At 36.2% G+C, this 19,844-nt stretch overlaps 1 protein-coding gene across 2 annotated transcripts in view; it reads right to left on the bottom strand.

Moving 5' to 3' along the window:
- Spt20 (transcription factor Spt20 homolog) overlaps nucleotides 1–19,844 on the bottom strand; it is a 70,384-nt gene that overhangs the window by 24,947 nt on the left and 25,593 nt on the right. For both annotated transcript variants that reach the window (XM_089087509.1, XM_089087510.1), the window contains exons 4-8: nucleotides 15,490–15,632; nucleotides 12,452–12,626; nucleotides 10,665–10,823; nucleotides 9,425–9,570; nucleotides 3,299–3,596 (exon numbers count right to left, since the gene is read on the bottom strand). In XM_089087509.1, coding sequence (XP_088943635.1) covers nucleotides 3,299–3,596; nucleotides 9,425–9,570; nucleotides 10,665–10,823; nucleotides 12,452–12,626; nucleotides 15,490–15,632 — 921 coding nt within the window. The remainder of the gene's footprint in view (nucleotides 1–3,298; nucleotides 3,597–9,424; nucleotides 9,571–10,664; nucleotides 10,824–12,451; nucleotides 12,627–15,489; nucleotides 15,633–19,844) is intronic.

Raw genomic sequence — 19,844 nt, 5'->3', positions numbered from 1 at the left:
AGGGTTGTAAGTTATGCCCCGGGAGCATATAATTTTTTTATGGAAAGAGTGGTCGTGTAAACTTCGGAGGGGGGTCATTAGATTGGAAATCAGAAGTTCTTATGTCCTTTTTAGGAGTCAAAGTGATCGGAGGGCAACTAGACCCCCCCCCCCTCTCACGTCCTATTTTTCCCAAACGCATCCGATAGAAATTTTGAGAAAGCCATTTGTTCAAAAACACTCCCAAGATCACATAACAAGGCTTTTGGGGTTGACACAACCAACCAGAGTCTGGGGTCAAGGGTTGTAAGTTATTCCCCGGGTGCATATAATGTTTTTATTTAAGGGGTGACTGAGTGAACTTTAGAGGAGGCTCATTTGATTGGAAACTTAAAGGTCTAGTTACCTTTTATGAGTCAAAACTGACGGAAGGCAACGAGCTCCCCTGCCTGTGACCCCCCTTTCCCCAAACGCATTGGAAATTTTTCGATAGCCATTTTGTTCACAAAAGTTCAAAAAGCATGTAACAATGCCTTCAGGGAGGACACAACCAAACATAGCCCAGGGGCAAGGGTTGTAAGTTATGCCCCGGGACATACAAGGTTTTCATGAAAGGGGTGTCGTATGGAATTTAGAGGAAGCTTTTTTGATTGGACACGTATAGTTCTAGTTCCCTTTTAAGAGTCAAACATGATGGAGGGAAACTAGCCCCCCCCCCCCTCCCTGAAATCCTCCTTTTCCCAAACGCATTTGATCGAAATACTGAGATAGCCATTTTGTTCACAATAGTCCAAAGAGCATATAACACTGCCTTCAGAGTGGACATAGCCCCCTATAGCCCAGGGGCAAGGGTTGAAAGTTACGCCCCGGGGCATATACGGTTTTTATGGAAGGGGTGGTCGCATAAACTTCGGATCGGTTGGGGCTCATTTGATAGGAAGTTTGAAGTTCTATTGCCCTTTTTAAGTCAAATGTGAAGGGAGGGTTACCAGTCCCTCCCCCAAATGCCTATCATTCCCCAAAACACATCCAATCAGAATTTTAAGGAAGCTATTTTGGTCAGCATTGTTGATAGCTCCAGTAACTATGTCTTTGGGGATGTCAACCTCAACACAGTCCTCAGGACAAGTGCTGTAAGTTAGACAATTCATTCATTGTTTACATATAATACAATATTACGTGTAATATTATACTATATGTTACACATAGTATTATACTGTATACAATATAATACATATTATGTTATTGAGAAAAATATGCATGTTTGAACTTTACTTTCTAAAAAGACGAAGGGCATTCAGGTGAGCTTTTCAGATAATGTTGAGGGGAGCGTTGAACTAAATCAAAACATGTTATGTATATATGGATTGTCAAAGAGTGTAACTCAGGAATGACTGGGTAGATTAATTTGGAACTTTCAGGAAATGACAAGAGAGATGATCAAAAAGGCAATATTTGCATGCTACCACTGCTACTACAATTACCACCACTACTACTGCTACCACGCCTACTACCCCATTACCCCATTTACAATATTGAGGGGAAATTTGAACTAAATCAAAATACGTTAAGTGCATGTACTTTGTCAGAATAGCGTATCTCAAAATTTTATTTGGGTTCTAATTTGGAACTTTCCGAGAATTCTAAAAGTGAAAGATCATATGACCAAAAGGCAATATGTGCAATGATGACAATTTCACCATTCCCGGTCAGTGGATTTCACACTGATTTTCGAACCAAACCAGCGCTAACTCTAACTTCTTAGAAGTCTTCTTTTTGAGAAGCCTTCTTCTCCGGGAGTCTTGAGACATTTTTCGTTACTTCCTTTAATCATTTTCCTGTTTTCTTGCCAAGCCTCAACAAAGGGAACTTCTTTCTGCTTGCCTTTGCTTCCTTAGAGCCCCCTATGACGATTTCACCATTCCTGATCAGTTGATTTCGCACTGATTTTCGAACCAAACATTGCCAGCTTGTTGGTGGTCGTCAACTGGTTAACTTTTTTGAGGCAACATACCAACAGCACTGTGTCTCGGTAGATGTCAACTTGTCATGCCGAACAGCAAACCTATTAAACGATCTTTTCGATGCTTTTCATAGTTTTGAAGATTGTCTAAGAAATGCCTGTCCTTCCGACAGCCCTATACTATCTGATAGTTCGACACTTTTTTCAGTCAAGTCGTTGTATGAAAAGAACTATTTAGCACATCAAGCCCACTCTAAGGAATTTGATAATTGCTTTAGCTCCTAGGGTTTTCTAAAAGTCCGTATTTGTAATTATTCATCTCCAAAGTAGTGAAGCAAACAAGAGTGTTTGAATATTTTCACCCATACTGTTACCCGAGTTAACAAATAAGTACACCCAGTGGACAGCAATAAAGTTTCTTCTCTATCTACGGCTATTGCAGGACCATCTCCATCTAAGACAGTGTGGTTACTTTTTGCAGCGGAAAAAAGATATTTAGAAAACAATTACGTTATCATAACACCCCCCCCCCCCCAAAAAAAACACTCGAAAACAGATGCGAAAATGGACGATGACAACCATATATTGTTCCTACATGGATTTTCTCTAGACTCCCTTCTCTACATGCATTGCCGCCAAAAAAAGAAAAAAAACTAAAAAGTTAATTCTGGGACAAATAACTTATGAGAAAGATTTTCAAAATATGGATCCAAGCACTGAATCAAGATTATCCTTAGATTTGTTCGTTTGAAATGGAGTTTCAGACTTGTAGAATTAAAATTGCAAAGAATAGGAACAAAGGAAAATAGCCTAGAAAGATGTAAACAAATTAAACGATAATAGCTGCGCACATACCCTGTACAAGGGGAAAGCAAAATTGCTCAGGAGACGATAAAAGAGATTTTCTTGTCTAAGTTTTAGTAAAGAAAAATGATTTTCTTTCACTGATCAGACGTGTAAGTGTCAACAACTGACTGATTTTTTCATAATCAGAAGAGTTGAAATAAAATACTCCATCGCAAGTCAAAATAATTTTCGGTAATAACAGTACTTTGGTAAACTAAACAATGTGTACACGCATCAGAAACGATAAGTAAATGCAAGACCAATACTAAATAAAAGACAACCAAAAATAAATCCATGTGAAAGAGGAAACAAAACAAAACACATATGGAGCACTCAGCTAAGAATAATGCAAAAACTGAAAATAATATGTATTTTTAAGGGCCCTTAGTCAAATTTAAAAAACCAAAGCCCTAATATAAGAGCATTATCTTCCACAATTAAGAAGCTGAATACGTGGATCCATAAATGCAAAGAAAACACAGACAAAAGAAAATAGGTAAATAAAAGTACCGTGACATTTGGAGGAGGCACTGTGTTTACGCTTTGTACAGTTTCTTGCATAGTATTTGCTGCAGGCAATACTGCCTGCACAGGGTCTACTGTTGGCTGTGCAGCTTGCTGTTGTTGTTGCTGTAGGGCCTGCTCTTGCTTTAACTTCTGCTCCTTCATTGCAAAAGTGCACATGACACGAGGTGGCTGATTAGGCATATTGTGTGTGATTTTGACAGATTTACGCCCCTCTTCCGTGAATATCTCCGTGAATTGGTGTATATATTTATTCACCATACCACGTGGGCCAAGTGGGAACCTACAAATATAATCATGCTTATTTGTACAAGGTTTTGTATTTTTGAACAAAAGACCTATCAATGAAATAACACTGTTCATGCTGATAAACGAACTGCAACAGTAGTTTCGCTAGTAGACAAAGATAAGACCGAAACTCCGCAAATTAGTGCAACAAATCCAGTTTATAAGTCTGATTAAAAAGTAGCTTTAAGCTTTTTCAGCGTGACTGCACTTACCATAAGAAATGAAAACAGAGCGCATTAAAATACGCTGAACAGAAGTTTCGGTCTTTCTTCTTTTATCTTTTAGCGACACAATTTTTTATCAAAAAAAAAAAAAAAAAAATAGTGTAAGACGGCAAGAATTTGAGGAACAGTCAAGATCTACCGTTTTCTTTAGCTATCGCTACTACGAATAAGTCTTACCTTGACTGAAAACTGTTCAAGTCACTACAACCCAGAGTAGATGCATACCACATTACAAGCAAAATCAATTAAATGAATTTTTACATTTTTAAGACTATAGCGTTATAACACATAGTAAAAAAATTAAAATAAAGTTTAGGGTCAATGCACCTGGTTGACTCATAACTTAGTACATTCAATAGAATATATTTATTGGGATTAAATTCGAGCCTCCAAAATTTAACATGGCTTGATTTTGGGGTAAGATCGTTTTTTAAGGGCTGTGTATTTTTCTAGGGAACAATGAAGTCCAGCCAGCTTCGAGTCGTCTGAGTAAGGAGCAATTTTCGTCTTCACAAAAGGGGACATTATTAACAAATCATTTGGATAATACGGGCTCAAGTATGGTTCCTTAGGGAACAATACTGAGCATATTTGCTTTGTGGGACAAGACCTGTTTCCCATAATCATTAAAAACGGGAACAACCAGCTTCCGGTCTGTCGGTAGAAGTAATCCAGCCAGGCACGTGCGCCGGAATTTTTTTCAGGGGGGAAGGGTACCAATAGAAAAAAAAATCCAGCAAGGGGATCAATAATAAAATAGACTTCATTTGATAATTAGAATAGAAAGTGCCCAGAAATACAAGAAAATTTATAATTTCGAGGGGAAGGCCTCATCCCCCCTATGCACTACCCTGATTCCAGGATCGATTTTTCTAGACGATTCCCATAGCTTGTAGCTTCAAAATTTAATTCTGATGTTCAAGAACAAAATTACTTACTGGGAGATATTGCTATTGTGACCATTAAGCTGCTGCTCGACACAACACGAAATATCAATTAGGCTAGTCTTTACTGGCCTATTTGATCTAGAATTATTTCAGGAAGAGCAGAGGAGTTTGTTCTTCTCAAGACAATCCATTACCCCTAAATGGATGATACGGTACTGTAACTTAACATCCTAGCTGATGTGATCCATAATTATCTACACACTCTTTGTCATTCTAAGTGAATACTGGAGTAACACATCCCCTTAGCCAATTACTAGGACCCGTACAGGAGGTTAAAGATTTCCTGTAGATTATGATTGTAAACAAACAATTTTAGAGTAGATTTCCTTGAATAACCAAGGATACACCCCATCAGGACCTCTGACCTTATTTGGGTTTATTTTCATTAGTCTCTTAAACACATCTTCATCTAAATAGGTACATTAACTTCCAGCAAATTGACTTAAGGGTTCTACCTCGATTGGGAAGGGGGAGACATTATCAAACTGACCGGTTGTGAATGCTTATGTAGACCAATTATTAAAAGATTGGCAACTCTAGGCTATTTAGTTTTGGTATTTTTAGATAGACTAAGGTTAGTCTTGCCATATTAGGTAGTTATGTAGTTTAAACCAACTAACACTTTATGCATTTGGAATGTGAGAATCTGATATGAAATTAATTAATACTAAAAGCTTTTATGGGCCATGGTTAATACAAAAATATAACAGTATACAAATCATAAAAGAAAACACACCCTCAAGTCCAAATTAAATTATCAAAAAATTACAGAAAATTGTCCCTTTTATTACAGAGAATGTATAATACTTGTACCCACAAACTTACCAAACTTCTTAATCCCCAAAAAACTTCTATCATTTAACATTATACCCACCCACTTCTCTCTTGTATTCCACCCTGGATTTTTTTCCCCTCAGACCATTAAACAAAATTAAATCATTCTTCCTATCTCAACATATTGGGCAAAAATAAGGGCCTTCGCCCTTTCCAGATACTTTCTGTCCACCAAATGGTGAAAATTTCCTCTTGCTGATATTGCCCACTTTAGTTCCACTTTAGTAAGCCTTGCCTAAAAATAATGGTCCTCCCCCCATACTTCCTTAATCCTAGCATACAGAAAGAGAGACGGGGACGCTGCTATAACACAATGTCATTTTTGGATTTCCTAGTTCTTACCTGTTTGGATACCACATCCTTTCTATAGCCAGGCACACCATCTATATTCCGCTTTCCAACCCCCTCTTATATTAATGTGAGAATATTCAAAGCTCCAGAATTTTTGGGAATTTACTAAGGCTTTATTTGCTACTTGAGCTACATAATTTGCCAAAAACTATACTGTTTTATAGCAGGAAGAAACCGGAGACTTTCAAACAGTTCGTGGTAACGAACTGTAAGTAAGGAGCGACCCGGCTCAATAGTAACCGAAACTCTAAAAAACGAAATTTTAATATCAATAGATACATCAGAAGAATCAGATTTTTATGCTAATTTTAAATATATAAATTTCATCAAGTCTTACCCGTCAAAAGTTACGCGCCTGAGAAAATTGGCTCTCGCAAGATACGCGCCTGAGGCCCCCTCCCACGCTCATTTTTCCCCAAAGTCATCCGATCAAAATTTTGAGATATCCATTTTGTTCAGCATGGTTGGAAATATATAATAGCTATGTCTTTGAGGATGTCTTAATCCTCCACAGGCCCCAGGGAAAGGACTGAAAGTAATGAAGTTTGCTCAATTTTTACATTTAGTATTGGTTATTGGGAAGTATACAGACGTTTTCAGGGGGGATTTTTTATGGTAGTGAGGGGGTGGGTGGCTCGGTGGTTACATGGAATGACCTTTACATGGAAGAAGTTTTCATGGGGGCTGGGGCATTGCTATGAAGGGGGCGCCGGATTTCCCAGCATTATTTAAAAAAAAGATCAGAAATTAAATAAAAAACAAGTTTTTCTACTGAAAGTAAGGAGCACCATCAAAACTTAAAACGAAGAGAAACTTTATGTATATAAGAGGGTTCACCCCTTGTCAATACCTTGCTCTTTACGCTGAAGTTTTTTTAGTACTTTCATAAGAGCTATTTATTCTAACTAAACGGCCTTCGTGATTAAGGGGTCATTCTTAAAGAATTGGAACAAAATTCGAACTATATCGTAAAGAGAGAGGTATTGACTAAGGGGCGAACCCCCTAATATATGTATTAAAAATAAATGGAATACAGAACTTCGTTTCGTAAGTTAATTCGTAAGTAAGCTAACGTATATTTATTACTAATAAAAACGTTCTTAAATAAAATTAAACAACCTTCGAGACAGCCATTTAACAAAAAGAAGTAAAATTAATATGCAAACTCCGTTTAATTATTCAAGTAAGGTTAGGCAAAATCAAAATCTGCATTAACTCAAAAATGTTCAGAAATTAAATTTAAAAAAACATTTTTTTTTAACTGAAAGTAAGGAGCGACATTAAAACTGAAAACGAACAGAAATTATTCCTTAAATGAAAGAGACTGTTCCCTCCTCAATGCCTCGTTCTTTACGCTAAAGTTTGACTCTTTCTCACAACTCTATTTTTTAAAACAATATAAAAGCTCTAGCGTAAAATGCAAGGCGTTGAGGAGGGGACAGCCCCTTTCATATACGGAATAATTTCTGTTCGTTTTAAGTTTTAATGTCGCTCCTTACTTTCAGTTAAAACAACTTGTTTTTTTTATTTTCTAAACTGGGATGAAACCTTTCAACTTTGAACTTTAAAGTACCTTTTCCGAGTATATCTCTTCCTATTGATCAATTGTTTGATTATTACCGTGAACAAAGGATAAATTTTGGTGCTTTGACCAAAATGCATTGAAGCATTTATTTTTCAGTGAAAGCTATATTTCTAAGTATATACCATACATTCCGGGCTCTAATTTCTCTAAATTATTCAAGCATAATCAGCTATAGCTTCCCAACGGAAAATTTACAAACCTCCAATTATTTCTCTCTATTATCTCTCCTATATGCTTTTTTCTTGTAGCCTGTTCTCTTAAAAAAGTTAAAAGACAAACGAGATCGCTAGATCCAATAGCTGGGTGCTCTGTCAGCATTTCACTGTTAACAACGTTCTCTAAATTACTACATAAGTAGAAAAGAGTTTTGGCCATTCCAAAATCAAGCAGACCTTTTTTATTCTATATATTTTTATTCCTAAATTCGCGGCGCAAGGTATAATCAAATATTTGATTTGCCGCTAGTCTTGTATCGTGGTTTTTAGGTGGTTATTGAATCTTCTATAATCTTCTATGAACCTTTCAAATAGGCGATGTAAGCAACGAGTTCCATCGCAAGCTAAACCCATCATCTTCATTTATTACTACTTCTATAAACCTGTGAAAATTGATTGGGTGAATGGAAACCACCTATTATTTGGAAATTTATACCATTTACATTCACGGCAATTATGAAGAGATATATTGAGCTTTGCTGGAAAATCTGGGGTTTTTAATGTACATAAAACAAGGAGACGTTGCTGTGCGTAAGCGATAGCTTAAAAAAAAATATCAAAGGATTGTGGAAATTGAAAGTAGAGAAATTTGACTTTAAAAAAAAAAATAGTTATTAGTTATATTACATAAATGATTAATTATTATTTAAGTAAATAATCATTATAAACATTTTCGTTATAGTTATTGCCACTTTAGTTAAACGAAACACTTGAAGATAAAAAAAAAACACCGTTATCGGGTAGACAACCAACGGTTACATTTTCCCCAAAGTGGGATGAGGCCTTTCTGCACTGTTTTGTTTCGGATATGCTTGTTTCCTTGTTATTCCCGTAAGTTTAAACTATTTTTCCCCATGACATAGCTAAATCTGGGTCTCTGTTCCACTCTCATATTTACTCTTTTTGCAATCATGGACCTGCGGGAAGAGATAATTTGATTTGAACTCGACTTTTCATTTCAAAAGATTTTTTTGATTTTCTGTTTGAACTGAAAAGTTCTGAACATTAAAAAGAGCTATCACAGAAGTTGTAGTTGAAGGATGACCCTTACTTTGCAAGTAAGTCCTGTTCCCCAAAAGGCATAGCTAGACCAATGTCTCTTGCCTCCCACCACGTTTCATTGGGATATGACTTTGTCGTGTGTTAAATGTGGCGAGAAGAATATAGAAACCCTCCTTCCTCTACCTCCCACAGCGGATGGATCAGCTCGGCGCCACAGAAGGCAGAACTAGAACACTGGACCTTACTTCCCACTAGATATGGCTGAGATCTAACGATCCTTTCTGAAAGATGGCCTGATGACGAAAATTTAGACTCCATTCTCCTCTACTCTTGCCGAGGTTAAGCCGGTCCGGGACTCAGAAACCATAAGTAAAGCATTAACTGCTACTTCTGATCAAGTTTGGCCCAGACTCAGATAGGTAACATGATGACAAAAAGAATTAGAGACCTCCTTCCACGGTTTTGAGAATCAGTCCAGAAACCCAAAATTCACAACTACGACACAAGCTTTAATTCACATTCTATTCTTTTCTTTTTTTTCTATTCTTTTCTTTTCTACACATTCTATTCTTTTATATTCTCTCTACACATGTACAATCCCCTTTAATCTGAAGCACCAAAATTTCATCTTACATAAAAAAGGTGATTAACGTAGGAGATATTACCTGCATAGGGATCCATTGCTTGGATTATTCTCCTTATAATCTCTATCGACATAAAGCTCTCCAACAAATTCATCAGTCGCCCTTCTATGGAGTATTGTCAGTCGAACCAAGTAAATTCTTCCCTGGCCTTGGGGACCTTTGTCGGCCTAAAATTATAATTTTGATAGTCTAGCTAGGAAATATGAAATAAAATTAACAAAAGGGCGTCATACTGGACATAAATATAGACTACTTGCTATGTTATGCTTTAAGAGACCCATACTGGCATTTTAGTCCCACACTTGTAATTAAGGATATTAGAAACACTTAAATGCCAACGCTGGTGGAAACTGAACACCATGCGCAAAACACTGGTGCTTGCTGTTTCTTCTGATCTTAAGACGGTCTTATTTTACGACGAAGACCGGGATTCAAGGAGGCCGAAGCTCTTCTTCAGCTACTCAAATTACAAAGACAAAAATCCTTTGATTCTGCGATTCAGATATATGGTCTAACACTACGAGCGAAATGTGTTCTTACTGTATTGGCAGTATAGGAACATGTGAAATACTTACCCATCATGTTTTCATTTAGGGGCTATCTAATCATTTGAGGCCGCTCTCTAAATTATCCCTGAACAAGCACGAATCAAATATTTCAAAATATGTCTGCACTAATGAGGTTCGGAGTGGGAGGGAGAGTGTGCAGCATAAGCAAATGGCTTCTAGTCCTGCAGTTATTTAGGCCGAGATCTTTGGACAGTCGTTTCGTCAATAAAGTAAAAATATGCCCATCTTTCAGCTAAAATTTATCTATGAGGCCTTTGTTTTTAAATTTGAATGTTTCGGGCTCTTGAACCAAGTACTACGCGCATTAAGTTGCTTCCCGGGACTTTTTTTTTTTACATTCGGCTGTTCTGACTAAAACTATTTCGAAACTTTCACCTGATCAAATGAGTATATAAAAGGCATGGCAAAAGGGTGGTTGGCCTCCGATTTGGGTCGTTCACATCGACATTAAAACTATTGCTTTGCAAATTGAATGAGCCCCCCCCCCTCAGCTTTCTACGATCAACTTTAGTTTATGACGACACCGTGACTTAACTACTTATCTTACCTATAACTTATGACGAGGCCATTTGACTTAATTAAGTCAACACTACTGCGTTGACTATGATAATGCTGCACTATTTGAGATTTAATGAAGACCATCCCAACCAAATTTTTGACAACTTAAGAGAAATTACCAAAAACATGCTCACCTCGAATATGTATTCTTCTAAAGGGACTAGGCCCGAGTCTGTTGTTTCAGCCGGTCTATCTTGAACCTTAGCAAATTGAATAACATCAACAATTTCATTAGGTGGCACAATTTCGGAAGGGTTTTCCATCCAAAATGGAGGAAAGTATTCCTTTCTCCGCTGAAATGATGGAATAATTAAACTTATGGGAAAATTTGATAATGAAATAAAAAACGCATATGGGTAATGGGATGTTAGGGCAGAGAGGCGTAGCCAAGTGGAGGATAACTAAGAGAAGTAAAGCAACTCCTCCCTAAGAACCCTCTTGTGTTACAAAGAATGTCTTAAATACCATAGAATAGTGGGTATTTTGCTAACTGTAATAGTCAATTTGTCTTTTGGTTAGGTTTTGACCCTTTTCTGGCCCTTTTTTGAACCGTGTTGGGAGGAACCAATTTTTCTTTTCTACAATACCTTTTGCATTGGGGTCGCCTTAGTCTAAGGTAAAGAGTATTGACGACTGGCCAACACCCGAATAAATGGTGTGCAACTCTGCAGTACTCAGTTAGTTTCATTGGAAAATGGTCTCTATATTGAAGTTCATCTTTTACGCACTGTTTCCATGTTTAGGAAGTAATAGCACACCATACGCCATTATGGCCTATGAAACTAGGGGATTACATAAATAGCCTTTCAATAGTTCTCAGAATATTGGCTATGTTAGGGCCACTATACTAGAATACGACACTTTACTGAGGCAAGCCGTAATATATTAGCCGTAATAAACAGCCGTAATATTTTAGGACGCTATTCTTCTTACAAATGACTAAAATTATTCACTAGCAGCAGCTTTTAAAGGATTCGTTAAACATATTTCTACAATCTTGCGAGAGCCAGGTAGCCTACCAAAAAAACAGACACATCACTGATGCTACTGCAAAAAAAAGTAATTCTCCTTGTCTTTAAGATGGGAGGGCTCAAAACCTCTGGTATAGGGCTTTCAGCCATGCTGAGTCCAATGTTACACTTTTTCATTTTCATTCCCAACACCTCCGAGAATTGTCAAGCCAATTTTCGAAATAAAAAAAAAAGTTGCTTTCGCAACAAATTTTACTACTAAGCTACATCTATATAATAGTTACACTCCTCAATCACACATAATTTTTTTTTCAAAATGCGATTTTAAACTTTCAATTACAATGGGCTGTGGATCGCTTTTTATTAGGCTGCAGCTATTGCTGCAACCAAGACTACGAAAAAAGAGACAAACAAACAAAGAAATAAGAAAGTACATTACATAGGTAGTGGCCTGTTAGAGATAGGAGCGTACCAACGAGAGGGGTAGCTTAGGAGGAACAAATCAACACCACTCTCAGAACAATCTTGACTTCTTAAGTGCCAAAAAATCAATACCTTTATGGTATTGTTTTTGGTTCATAACACCTTTATTAGCTTCGTTAACGAATTGACAAATATTAAGGCTAAGAATTAAGGAAAACATTTATGTTAGAGATAAATGAATCTCGCCGATCATTCCACATAAAAACTAACCCCAAAAAACGTATATAATTTAATTAACCCTTTTAGTATTTATTTTGCACAATTTATCACACAGATTAAAGAATTACTGAGATGTTCAGTAACTGAATCTTTTGGGAGCAAAATGGCAAAAAAAGGGAGAGGACCCGGGTGGGGCGGTTGACTAAAGGTGGGACGGGTTGACAGCAAAATGAAGAGGCATATAGTCAAATAGAACGAGCACTAAATTGGAAAATTCAAAAAGTGAATCCGGGGAAAGAGTTGCTTACAAGATGCTGCCGCTGTGAAGAGCTACTGGGTTTCGCTTCTTTTCTTTTCTTCAGGAAATCGTACAGTCGAAGTCCAGGAGGGGCGTCCCATTCTAGGCGTCTTTTTTTAATGACAGAAAACCGAATATCGCTCAATCGAAATTTCGGTGAATCTTGTTCTCCGTTATCTTCCTCACTAAAAAATTCCATTTTTTAGATATTTTATTCATATGTTTCTTGTTTACTGCTACTGCAGAAGAAAAACAAAACGACATACAGGTTTTACAGGATAGCAAACACAAAATAATAATAAAATGAAATAAACATAATTAAAACTACAAGAAATAATGGGGATGAGAAATGAAACCATGGAATTTTAACATCCAGTAAGTGTAAAAAAAATTGTACTATCACGAATTCATACTATCTCCTTTTAAAAATATATATCAATAAAACCACGAAGAATCTAAAAGGGCTGAGTCTTTTGTGACAAAATTTAAATACCAGAGAAAATCAGCCCCCCCCCCCCGGACGAAATGAAAATATTTCGCGGTACTATTTTTAATATAATTGCAAAACTCAAAAACGAAGTACATATTTTTAAAATTTTACAAAAAAGTGAACAGTTTCAAAGTTTTTTTTTGTTTTTTTTTTTTACATTTTATATAAAAAATTAACAAAAATTGTAATATTCGGTTGAATGGTTCATTTTTGTATAGCTTACAGTAAAAAGAAACGGCAATAGATTTCATCGATTCAATAAAGAGGTGTTGGTTTCCTTTTCATGGTCTTTCAGCCAGGAAGTGAAGTGGGGGTTGGGGGAAGCGATCCAGTGCTTTCGCACACCCTTCCTATTTACCTTCCCCAGATTCCCTCAGGCACTTATTTAGAGCTGGACAGAAAATATACAGTACGTACAATGAGAAGTTCTGAAACAATAAACGCCTCTTTGACAGATTCTTGTTTTCGCCTACATTCTACTTGCTTTCGCCTTTTTCGCCAATGTGATCCTAGGATTTTTTACTTTTTATTGGGAGTTTTATTGTTTTTACAGAATGCTGCCAAAAAAATTAAAACTAGAATATATTTCAGAATCTTTCAAAATTACAAAATAAAACTTACTCTTGAAGATTGTGTTCCCATTTTGAAACTCCTAGAGATTTCGACATTATTTGCTCCTACTTCAAGAATTAAATTGAAGAAAAAAAGTTTTTTTTTTAAAGGAAAATAAAGAGCGACGTTACAACTCAAAACAAATAGAATTATCTTACATCTAAGAAACTTCCCCCAAATTTGCGAGATTCAGTGCTCATTTACAATTTTAAAGGCACTCTAAACTTTGATTTGGAGGTAACTTGCTGCTCTTCAAATTTGGACTAAAACTGTCCACTGTAGTATACAATTGCAAAAAAACGCAGTTTGTCAAGGCAAAAACTTTATGCTGTTCGAAAAGGGTATTAGAATTTATAGTTTCGTTTGAATCAAGCCTTCTACGTGCTTTTTACATTATTATTGGTCCGATAAATCCCTCTTAAGCAAATCACATCTAAAAAGCTAAGGAGGGGGGCCTTATTGTCAAAGAGGTGAGTTTTCTCTACAAGAGGCATTTATATGAATTGAATCTTCTATTTCCAACTCAAAACTTTCGGCAAGAAGAGGGGAGCACACCGATATCTTTAATAAAGATATCGATGAGCTGTTTAAAGCCAATTGTAATGTAGGAGATAAAACTATTATTAATTTTCTCATTGATAATAATATTGTTCCAGTCAGTTTACCCATAGATATCTCCAATGCAGAAAAGAGCGAGAGCGAGTAGGAAGTATAGGTACCTGTTTCCATTGCTGGAAACGGACAGCTGTGTTGACATTGAAGAAAAAAAAAGCCTTTTTGTTAATCTGATGATTCAGAAGAAACCTACTAAAAGCCGAAAGGAGTCTATTATGGATTCCAGGTGGTGTTTATCAGAAGAAGAAGAAGAAGGTAGCTGCCATCCTCAGCATCCATATTGAATACTGAGTCCAAATAAACTCCTTCAAATGATGGGAGGTTATAAAGTAATTTAATTAGTGATTAGAGAGTAGAGTTTTTCTTGGTCGTTAGGAATTGATAACCCACCTATATTGTTTTCAAGTAGTTTTACTACCGTAAAACGTTATATATATATTTCTAATAGTTTTTTTTTCTAAGACATAAACCTTACAAGTGCAGAATAAGGTGTATTAGCATTGACTAACCAAAAAACCTTGTCTATTAATAATAATCAAAAATAAAAGTGGAGAACATGATTTTGAATATAATATATTAGTAATATATAAACAGCAGCAATTTGAAAGGCGGAGTTTTACACGGCACGAGTCTCACAAGAGAAAAAAACAGCAAAATACATTTCAGGTCTTCTGGATATAATTAACTACAAGCTGTTTCTACGCCTTCAAGACATCACGAAAACTAAATATATATCGAAACCTACAATTCCTAATTAATTCTCTGAGTGTGTAACAGAGATATAACGCACATTTGGGGTTTTATTATAAAAAACCCAAAATTCTGAATAATTTGAAAGCTAAATGGCATACGAAAAAACTGGGTCGGACCAATCTATTGTATGTGCAAAGTTAAAAGGGATTGGTTGTGAATATCATTTTAGCCGAATACCATCTGAATCAACAAACACAAATTTGAACCACCTGAATTACCCTCATATAACACATTCTGAATCCCCGCAGCCAACTTAAGGCCATCTCTCACACAGTCTGTCAAACTAAAAAAAAAGGTGCATTGAAAGCGATTGACATGACTTGTTTCGTATCAGTTATATGAATAAACATAACCAACGTCGAAGAAACTTATTTGGACAAAAAAAAGGGTTTTTAGAACAAAAAATTTGTAATTCGTTGCCTTTTGAGGATTTTTAACAGGATCTTTGAAATACGACCTAGCATTTGAGTTCTCTCGGTAATGTTTTACCTTGAAAGTAAACTATTTGGAAAACTTGAATCAAAATATATTTAAATTACCTGATCAATGCTGAAAAAATAATGAAATTCAACACTTACTCTTCGCTTTCCCAATCATTTCCAGGCTTGACTTCTAAATCCAAAGGGCCAGATAAGATCCTAAGCAGTCTCGATTCAACTAGGTTCTTCTCTTCCTCTGACACATCTTCTCCGCAACACATCGCCAGTTCGTGAACAATGCTCTATAATAAAAACTCGACTTTAAAAATCGTATTTCTCAAAGACTATCTAAATAATAGATAGTTCTATGTGTTTGTCAGAAAAAAATTCGCTTGTGGGGAGCTTGACAAATTTAGAGAAAAAGCGCATCTTATTATGGCTGTAGAACCCCCCCCCCCCCCCCCCCCACACACACACACTGGAAAATTATCTGGTCCTTGCCGCCTAAATTTATCAGAACCACCATCACTGACAGCGAAACTTTGTAAGTTTCCCCTGTAAAATGGTATACATGGAAAAATATTTTTATTGACTTTACATTTTCGTGATTGCGTAAAAATATGTATATAAACTTTGTAACACAGCTAGAAAACCAAATGAATAATTATTGGGCGGTTTGCATGTCTGAATACTAGAGTCCGGATTCTGTTTGCAGATTAATCTGCTAAGAAATAGACAGTCCAAAGTGTCACTTGCTGAACTTTGGCCTGTCACATCTGTCACTCCAAGATTAGTGGGGATCGAAAAAAGCGAGTTTTTATGATGCTTTTGAGGTAGAGCGAAAAATTTGCCTCTATACATAAGTAGCTTATGTACAAAATTTCACCACACTAGAATAATGTCTTCTGTTCTGGAAAGGGACCTGACATTTCAAAAATTTAGCAAAATCAACCTTTTTTTGAATTGTTTTCAAATGTCATAGCACTTTACGGTAGTGTGCAAAAGTTACATATATGTATGTTTAATTAGTGTGCAAAATTTTTCGCCAATATGTTCTGTTCTGGCAAGAAGCCTGAAATTCCCCAAAATCGACAAATACACTGTACACTTTTGTACGACAAATACATTTTTCCGCCATTTCCTTCACCCAAGCTAGCTGGATACTGGAACATCATAGAGAGTTGTTTAATGGCTCATTTTAAAAGAAAATTGCCATATCTAGTGCCTTTTGTATTTAACAAGAAAAATATTCAAAATAAAACCAATATTTTTACAAAAAAAAGTGCATTTTCACATCAAAGACGATGAATGTCGTTATAATCGTTGGTTGAAACCATCATGTTAAAGAACGAACTGTAGCTCATACTAACTGAAGTAATCAAAATAAATCATCATTTATGTGATGATGCAATACACACTTATCTTGGGAATTTTCAAAATTATACCCTGAAAATTTTAGAACAGATTTCATTATATGTTAGTTCCCAGTTCAAAATTTCTAGATTATATAAAATGCAAAAATATTTCTTGTGCCTTAGCAAAAATTCTACTTCTTGAATTAAAACTAGAAAAACATCTTAAATCATTAATTAGTGATGAAAATGCTGAAAAGAAGACAAAAAAAAAATCCTTTGTAGTTCTCAATCTGCTGCGCCCAGCTCATCAACATTATTAGAAGATGATGAGGCAATGGACGAGAATAAATAACCTGAACCTGACGACTACTATTACAATCCCGGACGGTCGACTCCATCCTCTTTCCAAATGCAAAGGAAACTTTCAAATACCGCCTTAATAAGCCAAAGACTTGGGGTATCGTTTCAAGCTACGGCTCCCATGGCTTCTAGTATTCTGTACGACGTAGACCTTGTCTCTGAATGGGAATAATTAAAAAAAACTTTTTCAACAAAACAAGTTTTTGAAGAAAAGTAAAGAACTCCATTAAACAAAAATGAGCAAAAATAAAATCAAATAATCTACCAACCGTGAAACTACCACAAATCAGCACCGATAAACAAATTAAACCCAAAACGAACAGAAATTACAATAAATAACCGAGTCAAACTCAAAACGAGCAGAAATTAACATGAGTTGGGCTCAAAACCTATGCCTTCCCAAGGCCACAGCATAATTTGCTCTTTACTGAAAAAAATACAAATGAATGTGCATTGTCAGTTTAATACACATATACTGATATTTAGTAATCAAAATCTTAATATTAGTTGATTTATTAAAGTTATAAAAGTAAAAACATTTATATTGTTTCTGTAAAGCGCAAATTATGTTCTGGCCTTGGGAAACCATAGGGGTTTTGAGCCCAACTCATGTTAATTTCTGCTCGTTTTGAATTTGACTCGGTTATTTATTGTAATTTCTGTTCGATTTGGGTTTCATTTATTTATCAATTCTGATTTGTGGTAGTTTCACGCTTGGTAGATTATTTGATTTTATTTTTACTCATTTTTGGTTTAATAGAGTTCTTTACTTTTCTTTGAAAAACTTATTTTGCGGAAAAAGTTTCTTAATTAATTTCTGTTCGTTTTATATTGACATAGTCTTTTCAGGGAAAAAGAAAATAACACTTTAAATCTTTTCGTTTTTTTAAGACTTTATAGTTTGGCCTGCTATTTGCATGCTGGAGAAAAATTTTCAGCAATTTTTAACAACATACACCCTTTTAAAAATCTGGACACAAATAATAGTGTTTAATTTAGTTTCATATGGTACCTCCTCTAGTTGACGTGAAAATGAAAACTTAACACCATTCGTAAAAAAATATGTTGACTTTCTTTGATAGCTTGGATATAGTTACACTATTTTAATTTGGTCAAATATTAAGAGCAGAAGTAGCCCCGAAACATTGAACATAAAACCTTCAGTCGTTCTTAGGATACTGCTGAGATGCATTATTGAGAATTAGCATGAACACAGTGCATTTTGATTTAATCTTAAGGCAACACTTAGTTTTTAAATATAATGGGCGAATGGGTGGGTGGGCTTGGGAGGGGGATTAGTTGCACCCCAATAACTTTCGACTATTAAAAAGGGCATCAGCCCTTGCTATTTTCAATCGAACGAGTCCTTTCGAAGTTCCTACGAAAACTCCTTCGATACGAAGTGCCCTGGTCTAAACAAAAAAAAAAAAAAAAAATCATACATTGCACCAACATCGATCTTTACTATAAAAATGTCAAGCCTTCCGATCACTTTCGACTATTAAAAAGGGCACTAGGCCTTTCAATGTCCAATTGAATGAGCCCTTATTGATTTTCTACGACAACGCTTTCTATAAAAACCTTATATGCACCCAGGGCATAAATTACAGCCCTTACCCTATGGGCTGTGAGGGGGTTGTCATCCTCAAAGACCGAATTTCCAGAACTTTCAACTACGTTAAACAAAATGACTGTCTCAAAATTTCGATTGGATGTGTTTGGGGAAATGGTGGGCGTGAGAGGGGCGTTAGTTGCTCTCCAATCACTTTCAACTATTCAAAAAGGCACTAGAGCTTCCAATTTCTTATCGGATGAGCGCTTTGGAAGTTTCTACGACAACGCTTTCAATAAAAACCTTATTTGCCCCATGGCATATTTCAACCCTTGCCCTGAGGACTGGGGGGAGGAGTGGTCATCCTCAAAGACCTAATTTCCTATCTCAAGATTTTGAAGTGGTATGTTTAGGGGATAGGGGGCGTGAGACGGAGGTTATTTACTCAGCAATCACTTTCAATTAGTAAAAAGGGCTTTAGACCTTTTAAATCCCAACTGAATGAGCCCATATTGAAGTTTTTATGATAACACTATGTATAAAAACCTTATATGCCCCCAGGGCATAACTTACAACATTTGCCCTGGGGGCTCTGGGGGGCTTGTCATCCTCAAATACATAATTTCTAGAACTTTCCACTACGTTGAACAAAATGGTTATCTCTAAACTTTGATTGAATGTGATTGGGGAAATGGTGGACGTGAGAGGGGGGTTAATTGCTCTACATTCACTTTCGACTATTAAAAAGGGCACTAGCCCTTTCAATTTCAAATCAAAAGAGCCCTTTTTGAAATTTCTACAACAACTCTCTATATAGACCTTATATGCCCCCCGGGCATAACTTACAACCCTTGCACTGAGGGCTCTGAGGGGGCTATCATCCTAAAAGACCTAATTTCCAGAACCTTCAACTACGTTGAACAAAATGGATATCTCAAAAATTTTGACTGAATGTGTTTGGGGAAATGGTGGGCGTGAGAGGGGGGTTAGTTGCCCTACAATCACTTTCGACTATTAAAAAGGGCACTAGCACTTTCAATTTTGAATGAGCCCTTTTTGAAGTTTCTACAACATCACTTTCTATAGAAACCTTATATGCCCCCAGGGCATAACTTAAAACCCTTGACCTGAAGGCTGTGGGGGAGTGTCCTCCTCAAAAATCTAATTTCTATCTGGAAATCAACTCCGCTGAACAAAATGGCTATCTCAAAATTTTGATTGGATGTGTTACAGGAAATGGTGAGTGT

The sequence above is a fragment of the Artemia sp. Qi Xiang Cuo genome, chromosome 4 (assembly GCF_049724085.1).
Source record: "Artemia sp. Qi Xiang Cuo chromosome 4, ASM4972408v1, whole genome shotgun sequence".
In the NCBI taxonomy this organism is placed as follows: domain Eukaryota; kingdom Metazoa; phylum Arthropoda; class Branchiopoda; order Anostraca; family Artemiidae; genus Artemia; species Artemia sp. Qi Xiang Cuo.
This window is presented reverse-complemented; position numbering and strand designations above follow the sequence as displayed.